The sequence below is a fragment of the Dioscorea cayenensis genome, chromosome 18 (genome assembly GCF_009730915.1).
Source record: "Dioscorea cayenensis subsp. rotundata cultivar TDr96_F1 chromosome 18, TDr96_F1_v2_PseudoChromosome.rev07_lg8_w22 25.fasta, whole genome shotgun sequence".
Taxonomy (NCBI): Eukaryota; Viridiplantae; Streptophyta; class Magnoliopsida; order Dioscoreales; family Dioscoreaceae; genus Dioscorea; species Dioscorea cayenensis.
The window spans coordinates 23,140,072-23,160,121 of NC_052488.1; the positions used below are offsets into that span (position 1 = coordinate 23,140,072).

At 39.2% G+C, this 20,050-nt stretch overlaps 4 protein-coding genes and 1 long non-coding RNA gene across 5 annotated transcripts; 2 read left to right on the forward strand and 3 right to left on the reverse strand.

Annotated features, from left to right (window-relative positions):
* Positions 1-1,058: 1,058 nt before the first annotated feature.
* Positions 1,059-6,885, forward strand: LOC120282122 (protein DEFECTIVE IN EXINE FORMATION 1). The gene is given in 16 exon segments (XM_039288871.1): positions 1,059-1,381; positions 1,646-1,756; positions 2,119-2,201; positions 2,448-2,565; positions 2,636-2,796; positions 3,060-3,346; positions 3,348-3,566; positions 3,669-3,739; positions 3,939-4,083; positions 4,085-4,196; positions 4,666-4,847; positions 5,235-5,518; positions 5,595-5,712; positions 6,011-6,193; positions 6,289-6,381; positions 6,383-6,885. Coding segments are annotated over 16 exon segments (2,547 nt in total). The 5' UTR covers positions 1,059-1,223; the 3' UTR covers positions 6,605-6,885.
* A 1,487-nt stretch (positions 6,886-8,372) lies between these two features.
* LOC120282428 lies at positions 8,373-9,005 on the reverse strand. Its single transcript, XM_039289241.1, has one exon. It carries the CDS (start codon positions 8,873-8,875, stop codon positions 8,534-8,536), a length of 342 nt encoding a protein of 113 aa, XP_039145175.1. The 5' UTR covers positions 8,876-9,005; the 3' UTR covers positions 8,373-8,533.
* Positions 9,006-9,016: 11 nt separating this feature from the next.
* Positions 9,017-11,954, reverse strand: LOC120282427 (calmodulin-binding receptor-like cytoplasmic kinase 2). Its single transcript, XM_039289239.1, has 6 exons — positions 11,396-11,954; positions 10,526-10,770; positions 10,241-10,409; positions 9,984-10,073; positions 9,588-9,886; positions 9,017-9,504 (listed from the first exon to the last, which is right to left on the reverse strand). The coding sequence occupies exons 1-6, from the start codon at positions 11,682-11,684 to the stop codon at positions 9,151-9,153; spliced, it is 1,446 nt and encodes a 481-aa protein (XP_039145173.1). The 5' UTR covers positions 11,685-11,954; the 3' UTR covers positions 9,017-9,150.
* LOC120282429 lies at positions 9,698-11,554 on the forward strand. Its single transcript, XR_005542969.1, has 4 exons — positions 9,698-9,837; positions 9,947-10,099; positions 11,179-11,348; positions 11,433-11,554. It is a non-coding gene; the product is annotated as an uncharacterized LOC120282429 (long non-coding RNA).
* A 138-nt stretch (positions 11,955-12,092) lies between the features above and the next one.
* Positions 12,093-14,690, reverse strand: LOC120281791 (pentatricopeptide repeat-containing protein At3g09060). The gene has a single exon (XM_039288482.1). It carries the CDS (start codon positions 14,630-14,632, stop codon positions 12,653-12,655), a length of 1,980 nt encoding a protein of 659 aa, XP_039144416.1. The 5' UTR covers positions 14,633-14,690; the 3' UTR covers positions 12,093-12,652.
* Positions 14,691-20,050: the final 5,360 nt, after the last annotated feature.

Here is a 20,050-nt window from a genome sequence, read left to right on the forward strand (position 1 = left end):
AAAAACAAACAACAAACTCTCAGCAAAAGTGAGTAGATAAAGGAATATAAAGGAGAAAAAGCTAGACTAAAACAAAAAGAACCCAAGAGAAAGAGACATCTGGGTCGGTGAAGACTACCAGTCTGGAACCAAAAGCCTTCTCGAGTCAAGAGAAGGACTAGAGGACTACTCCACGTTTAATAATCAAGTAATTAATAAATAAAAACAAGCTGTTAAAGATTTTTTTAAAAAAATATTAAAAAAATAGGGATAAATCACTGATATTAATTAAAAAAAAAAAAGGAAGCGATCTTCTAAATTCCAGTGTTTTCAAACCCGGACCGGACCGGGCGGTCGGACCGGGTTGACCCGGACCCGGCCTTAAAACCGGTCCCGGTTCAATATATAAAAATCGGATTTTGATAAAACCGGGGTTGAACCCAAGCAACTCCCAGGCGATCGAACCGATGACCCGAGTGACCCTACGGGTCATCAACCCGGTTTGCACCAATTTTTTTAATTCTTATTTTATTTTTTTATAATATATTAATGTTTGGGGGTTATAATGTAAAAATTATAAAAACTAAAGAAGGAAGAGACCAAGGGAATATTTTTATTTTAATTTTTTTATGAATTTTTTAGTTGTATATTTCCTTGTGAATATTTTTATGCTTCTCAATTAATTTTATATTAGTTTATTCTTATATTATTGGGTGTATTTTACATTTTTAATGTGGTGTACTTCAATATTTATTTATACAAAATACTCGCTTAAATTTTTAAAAATCATGTTTTTATTTTTTTTTTATTTTTTATTCTTCAATATTTAATTTTTTTAATTATATATAACTAAAAATTATATTATTTTTAATAAAAATTATTGACCCCGGTTCAATCCCGGTTCAACCCGGTTGAACCCCTCGACCCCTGACCCCTACCCTTCTACGGGTCGATGGCCGGTCCGGATCTGAAAACCTTGCTAAATTCTAATGCAATGAAAATTCCGGTCACTCTGACGTGCCCAAGCAAGCACTAGAGTCGAACCCGAACCGACTCAAGTCACGCAACTATAAAAAGCAAACCCAACCGAGTCGCACATCGCCGGTCGGCTTCTTTAATCCCTTTTCGAGGTGGACTGGCGGGTTTTCTCTCGTAGAAACTTGGATCGCTCGTGAAGATCCCCGCCGCCCGAAAGCTCTGCAGGAAAGCCCAGTCAGGAACTATCCGGGAAGAGAACGAGCTCGATGAGGATCTCCGCTGCGCTTTTCATCTATCTCATCTTATTCTCTTCAACGAGGTTTCAAGCTAATGGAGCATCCGATCCCGCGCTGGAGGAGCCCAAAGCGAAGAACAAGTTCCGAGAACGAGAAGCCAGCGATGACATGCTCGGCCATTCCAATCTGTAAGCCATCTTCTTCTTCTTCTTCTTCTTCATCTGATGGCGCTTTGTTCCCTCCAACCCCTCTTGGAGTTCGAAAGACTGTTAGCAAAAATTTTGGGGAGAGATCGAATGATCTATCTTTTCTTTTTCCTCCTGTTTTTCTAGAGTTGTAATTGGCTTCTATTTCTTGGAATTTAACCAGTGGCATCTAAGTATTGATGCGATGATAATCCTACTATGAATTTCTAAATAAATTGTTGATTCTAAGCCGTTTTGAGTTTGCAGTGACGAGGATTCTTTGTTGAACACCAAGTGCCCACGGCATGTGGAATTGCGATGGCAAACTGAAGTTAGCTCGAGCATTTACGCCACGCCCCTCATTGCGGATATCAATAGGTAATCAATATATGCTAATTCTCCCCTTTTCTTTAGCATCATGTTAGCAATTGTTTTTTTATTTGATGAAAGTCTCCCCTGCTCTTCCCAATTTGACATCTTTTACAACAAATTGGCATGCTTAGCTCTGTGACTTCTGGTCTTCAGTATTAACCTTGAAACCAAGGAATACACAAACAATTCTACATTATGCAAATGCATGTTTTATTTCAAGTGATCGTAAAAGCTAGAACTTTGGACATTTGATCCAGATGCCAAAAATTCCCCTTATCATCATGTACATGTTTTGACGAAATTTTGCACTGTTTTGTGCATATGTGAAATATTTATTCACATATACATTTGTTTTTATGAAATGTTAGTGATGGCAAACTTGAAGTGGTGGTTCCATCTTTTGTTCATTACTTGGAAGTGCTGGAGGGAACTGATGGAGATAAAATGGCAGGTAATCGTGATGTTTCTGGTAACCACATTATCTTGTGAGTCACAAGTTTACTCCACTGGACACAGTGTTAATAAAATTTGAAAGTCGCTGAAATCAGAAATAGATTTTAGTATGCAAAAACCAGAAATCATAACTCTACTGTCTTACCCCAGTTGTTTATGCTACCTAGCACTCTGATACAAGTTGTTACCAGGACCACCTTCTTTTTAGATTTTTTATTGTGTATAATTTTTTTTTTTGTTTTAGGTTGGCCTGCTTTTCATCAATCGACAGTTCACTCCAGTCCCCTCTTATATGACATAGACAAAGATGGTACTAGAGAGATAGCCTTGGCTACCTACAATGGTGTGATTAACTTTTTCAGGTAAGGGTGCTTTATTTGTTGTGTTGTTTTTTCTCTTTCTTCAAAAGACCCTAATTGCACTGCTGTACAGGGTGTCTGGATATTTGATGACAGAGAAATTAGAGGTACCTCGGAGAAAAGTTCGTAAAGATTGGTATGTTGGCTTGCATCCAGACCCTGTGGATCGTTCTCATCCAGATGTTGATGATGCTTCTCTTGCCAAGGAGTCTTCTGATAAGAACTCAATGTCTGGTAAGCATCGAATGTTTTCATGGGCTCTGATGTATCACATCAAGATATTCTCCATGTTACTATTTGGATTTTAGAGGACACTGTGGACATATTTTATCGATTCTACCATTGAATCAATCGTATGTTCATCTATTATACAAGGTTTAGCGTCTGTATATGTTAACATTAAGGTTGAATCATGCACACTCTAGGCTTGGCCGGTGTGGGCATGCCTTTGGAAGTAATACTCATTCCTTTTGGTTACCTTTTGTTCTTTTGTGCAGATATCAGTGAGAATATGTCTGGGTCAAATACATCTACAACCACAACTGGAAGCCTGCATTCATCAGGGAATTTGTCTCAGCAAGGGGATCAAGGTACACATGACCCAACTCAATCTGGTCAAGAGAATAGATTGCCTGCTAATCAGGATACTGGAACTGCCACAAATGAGTCTCTAGGAAGTTTAACAGTGAATTCTGCAAGCTCCCAAAGGAGGCTTCTTGAAGATGTTGATTCTAAAGGTGCTCAAGAGGGAGATTCTGATTCTCGTAATAATATTGATGATGTGGGATCATGCTGCAACTGTGGAGAATAATGAGGCTTTGGAAGATGACGCGGATTCCTCTTTTGATATATTCAGAGATGCAGAAGATCTTCCTGATGAATATAGCTATGACTATGATGATTATGTTGATGAATCAATGTGGGGTGATGAAGATTGGATTGAAGAAAAGCATGAGAAATTGGAAAATTATGTTAACGTGGATGCTCACATTCTTTGCACTCCAGTAAGTATGAAATTGTTCATTTGTCTATTGCTATACTTTCCTTGAACTTATCATCTAATGCTGATTTGGTGATTTAATTAAAATGCTTCTTGCTTTTTGTAGGTAATTGCAGATATCGACAGTGATGGTGTACAGGAGATGGTTGTTGCTGTGTCTTACTTCTTTGATCGCGAGTAAGATTTCTTTTGTATGGTAATATGGATCTTTTATTCAAAATAATTTTTGAGAAGGATTTTTGGAAGATTCTAGTTAATTGTAATGTTTATTGTTATTTGTTTCCTGGTTTATGTTTTTGTAAAAGTGACAGATCATTATTAGTTTTCTAAATATATGTCAATTTTTTTCATGATAAGTTTGCTGCTGAGTTGACAGGTACTATGAGAATCAAGAGCATTTAGCGGAGTTGGGTGGTATTGACATCGAGAAGTATGTGGCAAGTGGAATTGTTGTTTTCAATCTTGACACCAAGCAAGTGAAATGGACTGCTGATCTAGATTTGAGTATTGATAATGGAAGTTTTCCGTGCCTATATATACTCCTCTCCCACAGTTGTTGACTTGGATGGTGATGGAAACATGGACATTCTTGTTGGAACTTCCTTTGGATTGTTTTATGTTTTAGATCATCATGGTGAAGACTTTTGCTATAGCAGCATCTTTATCCCTTTTTTATGCTGTCAATTATGCTTGCACTTTAACTAAATCTTTTCTGGTGTATAACTGGCTGCATCATAATTTAAATTTCAATCTTATCAGTGATTTTTAAAGACTTGCAGACCAAGGCATTCCATCTAGACATTGCTTGCATGATATGATCAGTGTCATGTTCATAATAAGGTTATAGGATCATTTGGGTTGAAATTTATGTTGTCGCCAATCAAGTAACAAGTCCAAGACAAGTTTAATTTCATCTTGGATCATTGGTTAAGATGTGATTGGTGGGATTTTAGATTTTTAGTTTTTCCCGTCTGTAACACCACAAATTTATATATATTAGTATTTTGTGGTATTTAGAGGCATGATTGAAATGTTTCATATTTTTCCTTTTTCTATTATTTTTAATCCTCCTTATTGGTAACACTACTGGCTTTCGTGTTTAGGTAAAGTGAGAAATAAATTTCCCCTTGAGATGGCTGAGATTCAGGGACCAGTAGTGGCAGCAGATATTAATGATGATGGTAAAATTGAAATTGTGACTGCTGATACCCATGGAAACGTTGCTGCGTGGACTACGGAAGGAGATGAAATTTGGGAAAAGCATCTTAAGAGCCTCATTCCACAGGCATGTTCTTCGACTTCTTTACTTCAAATCAAATAATTATGTTTAAAGCAAGAGCGCAAGATAGTCGAGCTTTTCAAAACATAATTGATTTACTGATTTAGTTTAACCTTGTATACACCAATCCAGCTGCTAGTTTTTTTCCTATGACTCGCATTCACCGGCCAGCTGAGAGCTTTTGTGTTACTCTCTCATATTTAGTTTTGTTGGTCCTGATTGTGCATGTCCAGTTATCCACATATAATGCCGCAAAAAAGGGTGTTTTCAGTAAACTTCATACACACTATGCATCATGTCTTTGTGTTCAATGTGATAATGCCATGTTATGGAGTTTGTCTTTGTGGTATTGGTACTGAACAATTTGATATTTGCATTTAAAACACTGACCAGGGGCCAACCATTGGAGATGTGGACGGTGATGGGCATACTGATATTGTAGTCCCTACTATCTCAGGAAACATATATGTTCTAAGAGGAAGAGATGGTTCTTTAGTCCATCCATTCCCATACAAAACACAAGGAAGGGTGATGAATCAGGTTTTATTGGTTGATTTAAGCCAACGCGGTCAAAAGATGAAGGGGCTGACACTTGTTACAACATCGTTTGATGGCTATTTGTACTTAATTGATGGTTCCACAGCTTGTGCAGACGTTGTTGACATTGGCGAAACTTCGTATGTTATCCTTTGATCAGTCCATTTACCCAGAAATTTATTTATTTTAACCTGATAATATCTATATGATTCACAGTTACTCAATGGTCTTGGCTGACAATGTTGATGGTGGAGATGATCTTGATCTTATTGTTACTACCATGAATGGAAATGTGTTCTGCTTTTCCACCCCCTCACCTCACCACCCTCTGAAGGTAAGAGAAAATTCGTTGCGCATGCATTCTTTTATTTGTCGTTGACCATTTATCCAACCCAAAATAAGCACATAGAATGCTTCCAAGGTTGTCGTTTGTGTTTCCTATTTCAGTTTGGGCTCTTCATCACTGATTGATGCTGTTTGTAATGAAGCTGCGTTATGTAGTCTTGGAAGTCAACTATGTTTTCTTTTAAATATATGATCAAAATTCAATCTTAGGGTCCTGATAACACTGCAGATAATAGGGGCTATTGAGAAACAAATTTTTTGAAAAATTTATCTCAATTATCTTCCAGGAGTGGAGATCACCAAACCAGGGAAGGAACAATGCTGCTTTTCGATTCAACCGTGAAGGCATTTATGTCTCACATGCTTCGAGGGCTTTCCGTGATGAAGAAGGGAAACATTTTTGGGTGGAGATAGAGATTGTTGACAAGTACAGGTTTCCCTCGGGGTTTCAAGGGCCTTACAATGTTACGGTACATTGACTATTACTTTTAAATCTTTTGTTTCATGATTACAGTTTATTCTGCTAGCTAATGTTGTCTTCTTTTCTGAACTTGAAATTCCAAAGACCACTTTATTAGTTCCTGGAAATTACCAAGGTGAGAGGCGCATAGCGGTTAACCAGGTGTACGATCAACCTGGAAAGCAGCGGATTAAGCTTCCCGACTGTGCCTGTTAGAACAACAGGGACTGTCTTGGTGGAGATGGTTGACAAAAATGGCCTTTATTTCACTGATGAATTCTCTATTACATTTCATATGCATTACTATAAGCTACTGAAGTGGCTGCTGGTCCTGCCAATGCTTGGAATGTTTGGCATCCTTGTCATACTCCGACCACAAGAAGGTGCACCTTTGCCATCGTTTTCTCGCAACACTGATTAATTATCCGACACCATGTTTATTTAACCATGCAATCTCAAGAATCTTTCAAGGTGGTCACTGGCGCATTATTAATCATTTTGATGAACTCGAGTTTCCAAGACCTCTTTGTGGAAAGTCTTGACTGCTAAATCAATGTAGGTCGAGGAATATGTATTTTACAAGGCAGAATATTTGCAATCCAAGGCGGATTCTCTTGTATATTTGCCTGATGTTGAAGTAGATATAGTGCTTAGCAGTTTACTTGGCTAAATGATCCATCTTAAATGAATTGCTTATTTATACATGGTTTCATTACCATTCTCTGTCAGTCATTTTACTCTTTGCATTCCGAACTTTCACAAATGGCACAAGAATTTATGTTGTCATAGTTCCCCTCTCTCTGGTTGCACTTTTAGTTTTTTTTTTTTTTTTTATTAAAATGAGCGGTTAAGCCGTTAAAAAATGCATGGGTATATACAAGTTTCGGCGGAGTAAGTGAGAGTGAAACCTGTGCACACATGGGCATTTGGACTATCCATACATAATTACTACTCACATTTTTAGAAAAATTTATTTACTTATAATTCAAATTTTTCATCATTTGAGAAAAATTTTAATTAGGACTCGGCCATCGATAGATAATTTGGTCGTAGGTATTTTTAGCTATGAGAAGTTATCACTAATTTTATTCAGCTGCAACTGCTACCATACTGAACTAGAAGAACGAGCAGTTTGATGTTAGGATTTCCTGAAGGTTTTCTTTTGTGGTGGGATTATTTCAAGGAGTCTAGAAAATATACCAAGTGGAAAGCTATGACCACGTCACGTGAATGACAACGTGAATAACGATCAGTGATCGGAGCTACTCCCACTATTTAAGTTTATAGGATGCCGCACGTGGATCTGCTCGCCTTCATGATCTAATTTGTCAAGCCTTTCTTTAATAGTACAAACACGGCAGGTATACTATTCATCGTCAGAGTCTTTGATGCCTTGAGACTAAACTGAAAAGTTAAATGTCTATTTTTCAGTCCCAGCTTTTGGTCTGAACTAATTTTATGGTTTTTATATAATGAAAGCTTATTTAGCATGGTTAGTTTGCAGACACAATCATAAGACAGCAGCCATGAGGCCAAAGAGGGTGGCTATTTTAAGCAGGTAAGCCATTCTGTCACTTTTTCCATTGATGAACTTGTAAGCAAACCTGATATCGTTCTCCATCATCAGCTAGAAAAGGCAAAAACACACAACAAACAAAAGCTAGATAGTGAAAATAACACAAATCATAATTTATAAAATCCAGATGTAATTCTACAAATATGTTATGATGAAAGAGTCCTCCGACCAAATCCAAACCAATCCATTTTTTAATGGAGGGAAGTATACAGTAACTCTGGGAAATTGATCACAATCCATTAATTTAAGCAATTATCTTAAAGCAATAAGAGCAAAACAACAACTAATTCTGTAGTAATACTCTGCTTCAATTGAGGAATAAAGAAGAAAAAATTAAGACAGTTTTACATATTGATCTTAAAAGATTTAACCAACCGCTTATGCTTATGCTTATGCTTATGCTTATAGGATCACAACCCAAAATGATTTGAAATGATTTTCTTGTGAATTGAATAGCAGGTCAGGGAAACAACAACAATAGAACCAGAACATAGCCCAATATATATATATATATATATAAGAGCAATTTATATAAAGTTGAGTTTGTGCTCTATTCTTTCGTGATAATTGAAGTTCTTTAAGATTTAGTTAATGAACATGAGAAGAATCGTAATTAAAGAAAAGTGAACCCATTAAAAGATCATGACCACGTAAAATTACATAAAAACAAACAAACAAACAAGCAGGTTCAGTACAAAAGCAGAGATGATCAAACACCAGAGTCAGAAAAAGAACCTATACAAAAAGAAGAAAAAAAAAAGAGTGTGTACGGGATCAGAGAACCTGGAGAACAGGGCGCTTGCCAAGACGCTTGAGCTCCCTGTCCATCTGACCAGTGAGCATAAAAGCAAACATCTTGAGATCACAAAGGAAAGACCAGAAGGGGTGACCGAATATAAGAGGAGCGTTGCCTTCCACGAAGAAGTGACTATACCAAGCCAGGCCATAGCCGGAGATTGGAGCAGCCATAAGAAGGATCCAGCGGCCGAAGATGAGAGAGCTGAGAAGGCAGAGCAGCGCGGAGAGTGTGCCGAGAAAGTGAAAGCGCCGGGTGGATGGCTTCGAGTGCTGGGTCACATAGAACGCCCAGAACTCCTCCAGGTTCTTATGATTCATAATCCCTCCCTTTTCTACTTTTCTAGTAATAAAATCACCCAATGAACTGCCGATCAATGAGAATCAGAGCTTTTATTCCAGTTTGTTGTCAGGATAGAGATTAGAGAGGACCCGGGGGATCAGGTGGGGGGAGGGAGGGAGGTCAAGAACTCACACGTCACATTAATATAAACCCAATTATTTATTAAAAAAAAAAAAAGGTGTCCTTTTAGATAATTAATAATAGTAACAATAATAAATGGGCCGAAATCAGAATAATATGAGGAGGCCTACAACTACGAGAGGTTTATTGTTTGATTTTTTTTATTGATTGAACTTATTAATGGGCTTTGAGGAGGATGAGTTGATTGTTGAGGAGTGGCCCAGTGAGAGGCAGAGGCAGAGGCAGAGGCAGTGGCAGAGGGAGAGGGAGAGGGAGACGCTTTCATTTGCATCTCGCGATAGTCCTTTCGAATCCTCCACAAAATCTCACCGCATTGCTTCATCGATGGTCGAGCTTTCCTCGTCGGCGCTAGGCACTCCCTACCCAGTGCCATCATCTTCTCCACCGCCATTATCGCCGCCGGGTTCCTCCTCATCCTTGGATCCATCGCCAGTACTGTATCCCCTTGTTTGAATTTCTGCAACGCCTGCGTGAGAGGAAGCACTTGAAGCAGTGGGCATTGTGCATCGATGCAAGGTTTCGTGAACTCTGGAGTGGGTTTGAGTTTACCCATCGGGTGGTGAAGCGGTCCTTGAGATCACGGTGGCGTTCGATGGGATGCCTGCCGGTGACCAGCTCAACAAGGAGGACGCCGAACGAGTAAACGTCGCTCTTCTCGGTGAGCTGGTAGGTTCGGAGATACTCCGGATCTACGTACCCTGCTGTGCCCTTGATCTGCGTGGAGATGTGCGTGGCGTCCGGGTCCTCGGGGCCCAGCCGCGCGAATCCGAAGTCAGCCACCTTGGCCCTGAGCGTCTCGGTAAGTAGGATGTTGCTCGCCTTGATGTCCCTATGGATGATGGGATGATCTGTGAATCCATTAATAATGACTTTTAGAAACACCAATTGAATGTAATTCTAATCTCAAGGGTCTTCTTCATCTGCGAATGTGAGAGGAGATTTTACCTGAGTATGCGTGCAGATAAGTGATTGCATGACATACGTCAATGGCGATCTCCAGCCGCTGTGCAATCTCCAGCCCATTCCCTCTGGAGCCTGCATCACAAGATAACATTTTGATGGTAATTTCCTTCAGCCTATTGTTTCATTCTATTATGTGTCTATGAACTGCTTTGATTTATCTATGCTATTTCTAGTTTTCAAGTAAAATGCTATTGCTTTTGTTGCCTGATCATTTGGAAGATGATAACTTCTCCACGTACCATCCAAATGTTCTCTTAGAGTCCCATTGCCAACATACTCAACCACTATTAATCGTTCATCACCTTGCTCCAGGAATCCAAGAAACCTCACCAAGTTTAAATGCTCCACCTTAGACAAAGTCTGCATTTCATTTTTGAACTCCTTGGATAGGCGCTTGTCAGACATGTTCTGCAACAGAGCTCCCATGTTAGAATAGAGTACATGAAAATTAATTACCTAGGGTTTACTATGAATTAGAATGTCTAATACACTATGATAAATATAATAAGTATATAATGCTTCACCCTTTTGGCTCGTTTTACAGCTATTAGAGTCCCATCCCTGAGCTTTCCCTTGTAAACTTGGCCAGTACCTCCCTGCCCAATTATGTTGTCTGCAGAAAAGTTTCCGGTGGCCTTGTAAATCTCAGCAATTGAGAATGTTGTTGTTTCTTGTGACAGATCGCTGGTACTGTATGAAGTTTTTGTTCCATAGGGACCACTATAGTGAAAATTGGCTGGGCTGCTGCGTGATCCAGATATCCTTGAGACTGCAGTGTATTAAACACAGTCAAATATGTGAAAAATTCGTGTAAGGTCTTGTTATGAAAACTTGTGTACTTGTATAGACAATTTCCACCAGTTTATCCGTTTTCACTTATTGAAGTAAAAACCATGCAAATCAAGTTATTATTGGCTTTGCTTGTCAGTTGGGTAGCTTATTAGACTCCGGCTTTCTCTTCCCAACGGGGAGGGATTTAGTTACCTTTGGCCAATAATATGCTTTGTTATCTTCTTCCTTTCAGTGTCTTTTGATATTTATTTATCAAATTTAAACCCTGCCAATAGTCACCCACCTTGTTTGAAAGGGAATCAGCATGATCTCCTATAGACTTGTGGCAGTTACGATTTAAATGATCTCTGCTAATTTCTTTTGCCTACCTTGGTATTATCTGCAGGTGTCTAATAAATCCCTTTTAATGCCCTTTTACTTGAAGCTTTATCTGTTGAAGGCCTAATTCTTCCTGTCAATTGGCATCTAGAAGGAACAGATAAAACCTAGTACTTAAGATTGGATTTCTCAATACATGTCTGAAGAGTTGACCCTCTCTCATGTTTATATCAACAGGTAAATGCATATATTTTTTTTTTTTGCCTTTCGGAAGGTATACATACTTGAAGTACTGGAAACATCATTCTCTGGAATATTCAGGTCATGTAAGGCAGCCTCCTCGCCAGATTTCCCGCATGCTGGAACCAACCACATGATGAACGTCCGTGCAGCTCCTCGGACTGAGTTTTGGAAAGCCTTTGTGCTGGGGAACTTTTTGCCAGAAGTGCTGAGTGATCGCTTGTTATAATTTGATGACTGTGATATATCGGACTGTGATGTAAGCCCGGGGCTTCCCCTGAAGTCATGCTTCCTGCTACTGGAGGTAAAGAACCGAGGATCAGACTGCGGCATATGTTGGCCTGATTATTGTGGCTCTGCGGTATGTCTAACCTCCAGATTTCAGGCTCATTGGGAACTGCTTCTTTTTCTCTTCAATGCCATCCCATTTGTGCATTTTTTTTTAATCTGTGGTGGTTTAAGAGACCAATTCATTGCTAATATAATACGAAGGCCTTGTGACTGACCCATTCAATGGGTTGTTCGAAGTCGTGCTCCGCTAATTATATTTATGATGCAATAATAATATCATGCTTTTCATCTTAAATGGCAGCAGTGCAGTTGTTGAGCTGTCAAAGTGTCATGGAGGTCATAACTAATCATACTTCACAAGATTGATTGTTCAGTTCTCGTTCTTTATGTTCAATATATTTTTTTTATTGGTCTATTTTGCCCTAGTATATTTTAAAAATCAGATTCCTGAATAGTATGCATTTTTGGTACTAATGAAAATGAGAACAACATATTAAGGTCAACATTACAAGAGTGCTGATTATGGTGTTGGGGGGAATCCCATGATTCCCAACCTTTTTATGGTGGTTGTAATTTGCCACAGCAAATTAATCCAGTTATTTTATAATGGTCAATACAATATGTTACTTTACAATACATCAATTCCCTGACTAAACTTAGGTGAGCCACAAGTCGCCAATTACCATAAGTTTATCATGACCATGAGAAATGGGAAAACTTGAATCAAACTCTGCAGACCATTGTCTGCGCGACATCATGCAGGACCTTCAGATTGGTGATTTTAAGTATTGGTTCTCGGGCTGGGTTAGTTTTGAGTAAGTCTTAAGAACATCTCGTACATGCTCGTCGCTCCACTGAATTTTCAAGGAAATCATGTTGTGATAGCTTCAGTATTGATGCTATTATCAGTACTGATGACTGCTCTGGTTAGTATGTTCCAGGTAATGACAGTAGGAATAATACCATGTTTCAAGACAACATCCAACAGCTGTACTGCTTCAGCGGCCCTGCTAAAGGAGCAAAGACCCTTGAACTTTAATGTTATACGAGATGATGTCCGGTTCCACCCCAGCTTCTAACATCTCATCCCATAAACTTGAAGCCTTGCTACAGTCACCTGCCTCATAAAATCCATCCACAAGCGTGTTGTATGTCACTACATTTGGCAGGCAGTTCTTCAGTCTCATTTCCTTGGTAACATGCAAAGCTTCTTGTGCTTTCCCTGCAGAACAGAGACCATGGATCAGAATGTTATAGATGACAACATCAGCTCCGTGCCCACCGAGAATTCGGTTCCAAATATCCAGAGCAGCACCAATCTTTTTGTCTCTACAGAGACCATCTATCAAAGAGCTGTATGTCACCATGTCCAGCATCAGACCTTTCTCCACCATCTCTTTGGCAAAACCAAAAGCCTGCTCATACCTCTCCACTCTACACAATCCATTAATGAGAGTATTGTATGTAACAATGTTAGGAGGGCAGTCATTGGCTAACATTTCATCGAAAATTTGAATAGCTTCTGCCATTTTGAGAGCTTGGCAGAAACCATTCATCAGTGCATTGTAAGCATGAGTGTTTGGCTGACAACCATTTCTGATCATTTGATCATAAATGCCAACCGCTTCTTTCAACCTCTGAGATTTGCACAAACCGTTCATCATTGAGGAATAAGCATAGACATCCAAAACATCCTTCCTAACTTCTAGAGCTTCATTAAAGACCTGCAAAGCCTTGCTGATAAAACCTCTCTCGCACAATCCATGGATGAGAACACCGTAAGTTACTGCATCTGGACAGCAAGCATCATGGTCTTTCATCAACTCCTCCCAAACAGACATTGCTTCATCAACCATGCTGTTCTCCAACAATCCCCTGATCAGTATGTTGTAGCTAACAACATTGCGCACGCTTTCCTTTCCCATCAACTCCCAGAGCTTCAAAGACTCCGCCATCCTCTTCGATTTGCAGAATCCATTAAGCAAAGAATTACAAGTGATGACATCAAGAACAAACCCGGACTTAATTATCTCTGCGCAAACCCGAGAAGCTCCATCCACATTGCCAGCCTCACACAGCCCATGAATAAGAATTCCATAAGTGAATAAATCGGGACGCAATCCATTCATGGCCATCCGATTCCACATCTCCAAAACCTTGTCAAACCTCCCTATCTTGCAGAACCCTTTGAGCACGGCATTGTATGTGCCGATGTTTGGGCGGACACTGTCATCCTGAATTAATCTTTCCCACATCTCCATTCCTTTCTTAAAGTCTCCCATTTTCAGTGCACCGTCAATGAGCACATTGTAACAAACCACATCAGGCTCCACATTTCTCTCAGACATTTCATCAAACAGCTCAAAGGCACGCCCCAAATCCCCTGATTTGACAAGCCCGAAGATCACAGTGCTGTAGGTGACTTGATTCGGCTCGAGGTCGTGATCCCAGATGTTCTTCACGAGTTCAACGGCACGGTCGACGCGACCACGGGTGCAGAGAGCCCGGATGAGAATGTTGTAGGTTTGTAGATTGGGGGAGACGCGCGCGGTGGTGTGGAAGTATGAGAAGAAGGACTCGGCTTCGTCCCAGCGGCAAGCGCGCACGAAGGCGTCAAGGAGAGCGTTGTGGGAGCGAGCGCCGGGCTTGCAGCCGAATATCTCCGGGAGGTTCTGGAAAGTGCGAAGGGCGTCGTCTGGCCGGTTAGCGCGGGAGAGGGCCTTGAGGGCGACGAGTGCGGCGGTCTCCGAGAAGCGTGGGCGGCGTGGGAAGCTGCAGAGGAGGGAGAGGAAACGAGGGAGGTGGGCAGGGGCGGAGGCGGAGAGGCGACCGAGGAGGGAGAAGAGAAGGGATTGGGACGGAGTGAAACTTGGGTATTGAGCGGTGATCGAGTCGAGGTGGTCGAGGGCGGTGACGGGATCACTGGAAGCTTTGATTAGGCCGATGAGGTGGTGGAGTGGCCGAGCTTCTGCTGTTTCTCCGGTGCTCATTCGCTTTCAGTGACTCCTTCGTGAATCGTGATGATCGTTATGTTTAATGAATTATGAAAGAGGCCGCCGCGCGCATAGCGCCAAGATAATTTACTGTTATGAATATAAAAAAAAATCATTTATATATGAATAATATATTCTAATCTAATCTAATCTATAAATGAATATGTCAGTCAATATTTTTTTCCTTTATTTTTTGAAAAAGAAAAAATCACATAAACCGAAACAAAACAATTTGAAACAAAAATCTTAAACAAAAAATACAATTTTTTCTTTCTTTTAATACGTGTGATTTATCTAATTTTATATATATATATACAAATTTCACAAATAGGTCCTTCGGGACATCCGATAAATTTGGAATAAATATTACTAATAAAGAAAATCAACTAGAAGTACATTAGCAGAAAATAAAAATAAAAAAATATATATATTAACATTTTGTAGAGAGAAGAAAAATACTATTATCATATATTTTGATCAAATTAATTAGATTTTATTGGCTTTTCAAAATGGCTCGCACTACTTATGTTAAATTTTATTTAAAATAATAAATTATAAATCATTAAAATAGAAATATATGAGTGATAAATCTCTAGACACATCTTAGAGGGTCATTACATTATACATGTTCATCTCTTGATACTTTTTTGTAAAGCGGGTGAGAGATTTTGAGGATAATTAGAATAAGTGAGATGTTTTATCATCCGGGTTCATTTCACTGGTGGCCACATAAGTTTCATAAGTATAACGCTATGGTCACAAAAGTTTTTTTTTGTAACGCTGTGGACACATAAGTTTACTCCGGTCACATGGGTGGCCTACGAAATGTGTTCGGGGCTATTTCCGTGAAATTGATGGCGTGGTGCCAGTGTGTCTTATTAAATTCATTACTCTATCCGCGTGGCGATCCACCTGCGAGGGAGGCCGAGTAAGGCCATGTCATCTCCACGTCGGCATCACACGTGGCAGACCTTGTTCTCCCTCCCCCCTCTCATAAGGCCATCCCTAGAGGGTAAAGTTGCCTGTTTAGGGCATTCCACAGGGTCAAAGGTTCCTTCCTTGTCCGAGAGCACCCCCATTTTCTCTCCACAGTAAGCTTGCCTTCTCACCTGGCCATCTCATTCCTTCCACCGATCTCAGCCACATTCTCCTCTGAAAATCTCGGCAACCAACCCGGTAAGCTTCTATTTTGGTTTTGTTTTAGTTAATCGATAGTGTATTAAAGTTCTTTATGACATGTAGCTCAATTGAGCAACATTCTTACATGATATACAAAGTTGAAGCTTTGTGGAAGCTTTGATCCCACAAATCCTCCCCGGTAAGCTTCTATTTTGGTTTTGTTTCAGTTAATCAACTATGTATTAAAGTTCTTTTTTATATGTAGCTCAATTGAACAACATTGTTACAGGATATACAAAGTTGAAGCTTTGTGGAAGCTTTGATCCCACCAATCCTCCCCGGTAAGCTTCTATTTTGGTTTTGTTTCAGTTAATCAACTATGTATTAAAGTTCTTTTTTATATGTAGCTCAATTGAACAACATTGTTACAGTGTGTTAATTGACAGTGTATTTTGGTTTTGTTTAAGTTAATAGTGTGTGTTTGATTTTTTGTATGTAGCTCAAAAGAATCAGAACATGGCAGGATACACAAAGCTGAAGCTTTGACAAGGTATTGTACAAATGTCCTATCTTTTGCTTAGATTTGATAATAGGTTGGATTGAACAAATGTCCTATCTTTTGCTTAGATTTGATAATATGTTGGTAATGTGTTGATTTGAAGATTTAGATTATTATTGTGTATGAGAGTTTTAGGTGCATAAGTTGGTTATGAAAATAGGTTTGGAGTAACTATGATGCTTGTTTCATTATATTAATATGTTGGTAATTTGCTGATTTGTAGATTTTTATAATCTAAATCCTGAATTGTTATTTTATTCCCAAGTGATAGCAAGCAGCAAGTGTGATATGGAGGAAGATGATTTGAGTACTGGCTTGGTTGATGAAACAACATCTGAAGAAGAGGATTTCCGAGGATCCGACTATGACATCTTAGATGGTGATGATGATATTGACCGGGACATGGGTGAGACGAAGACAGTGGGACACTGACATCTACTCTTATTCAAATTTCAGCAGTGTAAAAAAATACCCTGATGATGGTGGTGAACCTTATACTAGTGATGAAGAAAGTGACTCGAGAAAAATTGTAGTTCGAGGACTTGTTATGATTAAAGAACTAGATGATGATGGTGAAAGTAGATTTCTGGAGTTCAATGAAGAGAAGGATCTCTACAGCCCAAAATTAAGAGTTGGAATGGTGTTCAGGGACTTTGACCAATTGAAGAAAGCTTGTAGAAATTGGGGAATCAAGCATAGATTCCAGGTTTGGTTACCGCAGAATGACAAGAAGATGGTTATTTGTGCATGTCATAACAAGCAATGCTCCTTCAAGATATATGCAGCTCACGTGAAGAAAAACGATCCATCAGTGCAGATTAAAAGTGCCAACCTTAATCACAGCTGTGGGAAAGTCTTCAATAATTTCCATGTAACTTCAAAGTGGCTAGCCAGCAAATACTTTGACAAATACAAGGCTGATCCGAATTGGAGTTGCAATGGTTTAATTAAACAAGTCAAGGATGACCATGGCCTCACAATATCTGCTATGAAAGCGTGGAGAACCAAAAAAACTTGGCAATGAAGTGGGTCAATGGAGATGCATCCCGAGCAATATACAAAAGCGTGTAGGTATGCGGTGAACTTAAACAAAAGTAATCCGAGGGAGCACTGATAATTTTGTGGAGAGATGAACAACACTTCAAAAGGATTTTTATGTTTGTTTGAAGCCATTAAAGGATGCCTTTGGGTCAGGTTGCAGGCCATTTATAGGACTGGATGGTTGTTTCCTAAAAGGCCTCTATGATGGGCGATTACTATCGTGAGTTGGAATTGACCCGAATGATTGTATATTTCCCATTGCATATCGCGGTAGTATTGGTGGAGAATCTTTGAAACATGGACTGGTTTATAGAGCTATTAAGGTATGATTTAGAGATTTCGAACAGCAGATATGTCACCATAATGAGTGATCGGCAAAAGGTTAGTTTTCTGTCCTTGAACTACATTATATTCATGGTAGCTGTGATTTAATTTATCCATTGTAGCTGCGAGGGGCTTGAAAAGGGGCTGTTCAAGAGATATTCCCAAATCGTTTGAACACGAAGCGTGTGAGGGCATATCTACCAAATTTTAGGGAGAAGTTTAAAGGGAAAGCCCTAAAAAGATTACTTATGGAATCTTTGCAAGGGCTTCATATGTTCAAAGGTTTAATTCTCGGCTTGGAGAAATAGAGAAAGAGAACCCAGATGCAAGAAGATGGCTTGATCACGAGGATAGACCACATGCAAGCTGGACCAGGCCATTGTTTGGAACTTCATGCAAGTGCGACATCCTACTAAACAATATTTGTGAGTGCTTCAACAGGTATATTCTTGATACAAGGGATAAGGGAATTATCACAATGCTTGAGATGATCAAGCTCAAATTGATGAGGAGGATTAAGAGGAAAAAGGACCAGATGTTGAAATATAAGGGAATTATATGCCCAAAGATCCAAAAAAGGCTTAACCAAATGAAGGAAGAGGCTCAGTGCTACACGGCAGATTTTTCAGGTGGACCCAAGGTTCAAGTCACAGGGATTGGAGGTTCCTTCATTGTTGATATGATTGAGCACACTTGCACATGCAGGGAGGTGGGAATGTGGCAGGGTTTTGCCATGCCCTCATGCAATCGAGTGCCATATATGGCAATAATCGACAACGGAGGAGTTTGTACATCTTTGCATACCTGGTGTCCACATATCTAAGGGTCTATGAGCATTACATAAACCCCACCAACAGTGAAGAACTTTGGCCAGAGGTGAATGATGGCACAAGAGTGATCCCACCTTCAATGGGGAGAAGAAAAAGGGGAAGGAAAGCAACTGCAAGGAGAAAAGAGCCTGAGGAAATTGAGAAAGCCTTGAAGAAATCAAAGTCAGATTCCAACACTTCTGGCAAAGGCAAACAAAAATTGGCAAAAAAGGGTTTAAGCACAGTAAAATGTAGCATTTGCCATGCAACAGGCCACAATAAAAGGCTCCATTATAAAGTAAGGGGGGTTCTGTCTTATTTTAGTTCAAATGCAACAAAAATTAATTTGTTTCAGCTAATAAAATTATTTCTCTAATGATTGCAAGGCACACCTTCAAATCTTGGCGTGAAAAGACAGAAACTAATTCCTGTATTGTTTCTATATATATATATATATATATATATATATATATTTGCATTTGTGATGAGTTGCAAAGATGCATTACTTATTTTATCTATGTTTTCTTTACAGAGGAGAAAGAATGCTACACCAGAAAATGCTTCAAGTGGCAGTGCTGCACCTCCTGATGTCATTGGTTCCCAGCAGTCTCAGTCCATTCAACCTAGTGATATTACAAGCCAGGGACAAACTCTAAATGTGAGAATCAATAGGTCAAGCAATGTCAATGTAGCTAACTTGGGGAATGTCATCTACTGCACAGGAGCAACTCAATCTCCACCTGCAAACATGGCTTCTTCCCCAGTCAGAGCTTCTTCCCCAATCAGAGCTGATCTTGATGCCAACCTAAGTCAAGTGTGAAGTTGCAGATTGACAATGTTTTAATATAGACTGCTAATATTTTTCTTTAATGTAAACTGGGAATTGAATAGTTGGGAATTGTATTAGTTGTCCAACTTTAATTTGGTTGTTATTCTGTCCTGTTTAATGTCTCAAAATTCTATTGGCTGATTGTTTAATTTGGATATGTGTTGTTTAATTGTTCTGTGTTATGTCTTCTTTAAATATTGTGTAGAATTTATGTAGTTTTCTTCCAGATTTCTGCATATTTTCTTTTGTTCAGAATGCTTGTATTGTTTGTATTGTGTAGAATTTCTGCAGTTTTCTTCTAGATTTCTGCAGATTTCTATTATGCAGAATGCATATATTGTTTGTATTGTGTAAAATTTTTGCAGTTTTATTCCAGATCTCTCAAAGATTTATATTGTATAGAATAACTTGGTGTTTGTATTGTGCAGAATTTCTGCAGCTCTTCCAAGTTTGTGCAGCTCTTCAAAATTCTATTTCGCCCCAGGTTTGAGTACAAGATTTTTCCCTAGGTTTTAGTACAAGATTTTTTCCCAGGTTTTAGTACAAGATTTTTCTTTCCCCAGGTTTTAGTACTAGATTTTTTCCCCAGGTTTTAGTACCAGAATTTTCCCAGTGTTTAGCATTGCATACTTCCCCAGGTTTCTGTAGTTTTATTCCCATGAACTAGGGGCTACCTTTTTTTTCCCATATTCTTTCCCATATTCTTTCCCCGGGTTTTTATACAAATTATTGTA

Coding starts and splice junctions, on each gene's coding strand:
- LOC120282428 (XM_039289241.1), bottom strand. CDS start 8,875: ATGAATCATAAGAACCTGGAGGAGTTCTGGGCGTTCTATGTGACCCAG.
- LOC120282427 (XM_039289239.1), bottom strand. CDS start 11,684: ATGCCGCAGTCTGATCCTCGGTTCTTTACCTCCAGTAGCAGGAAGCAT. Junction 9,887..9,983: donor TTATCTGCACGCATACTCAG/GTAAAATCTCCT, acceptor ATGGATTCACAG/ATCATCCCATCATCCATAGG. Junction 9,505..9,587: donor ACCGCTTCACCACCCGATGG/GTAAACTCAAAC, acceptor CCTCTCACGCAG/GCGTTGCAGAAATTCAAACA.
- LOC120281791 (XM_039288482.1), bottom strand. CDS start 14,632: ATGAGCACCGGAGAAACAGCAGAAGCTCGGCCACTCCACCACCTCATC.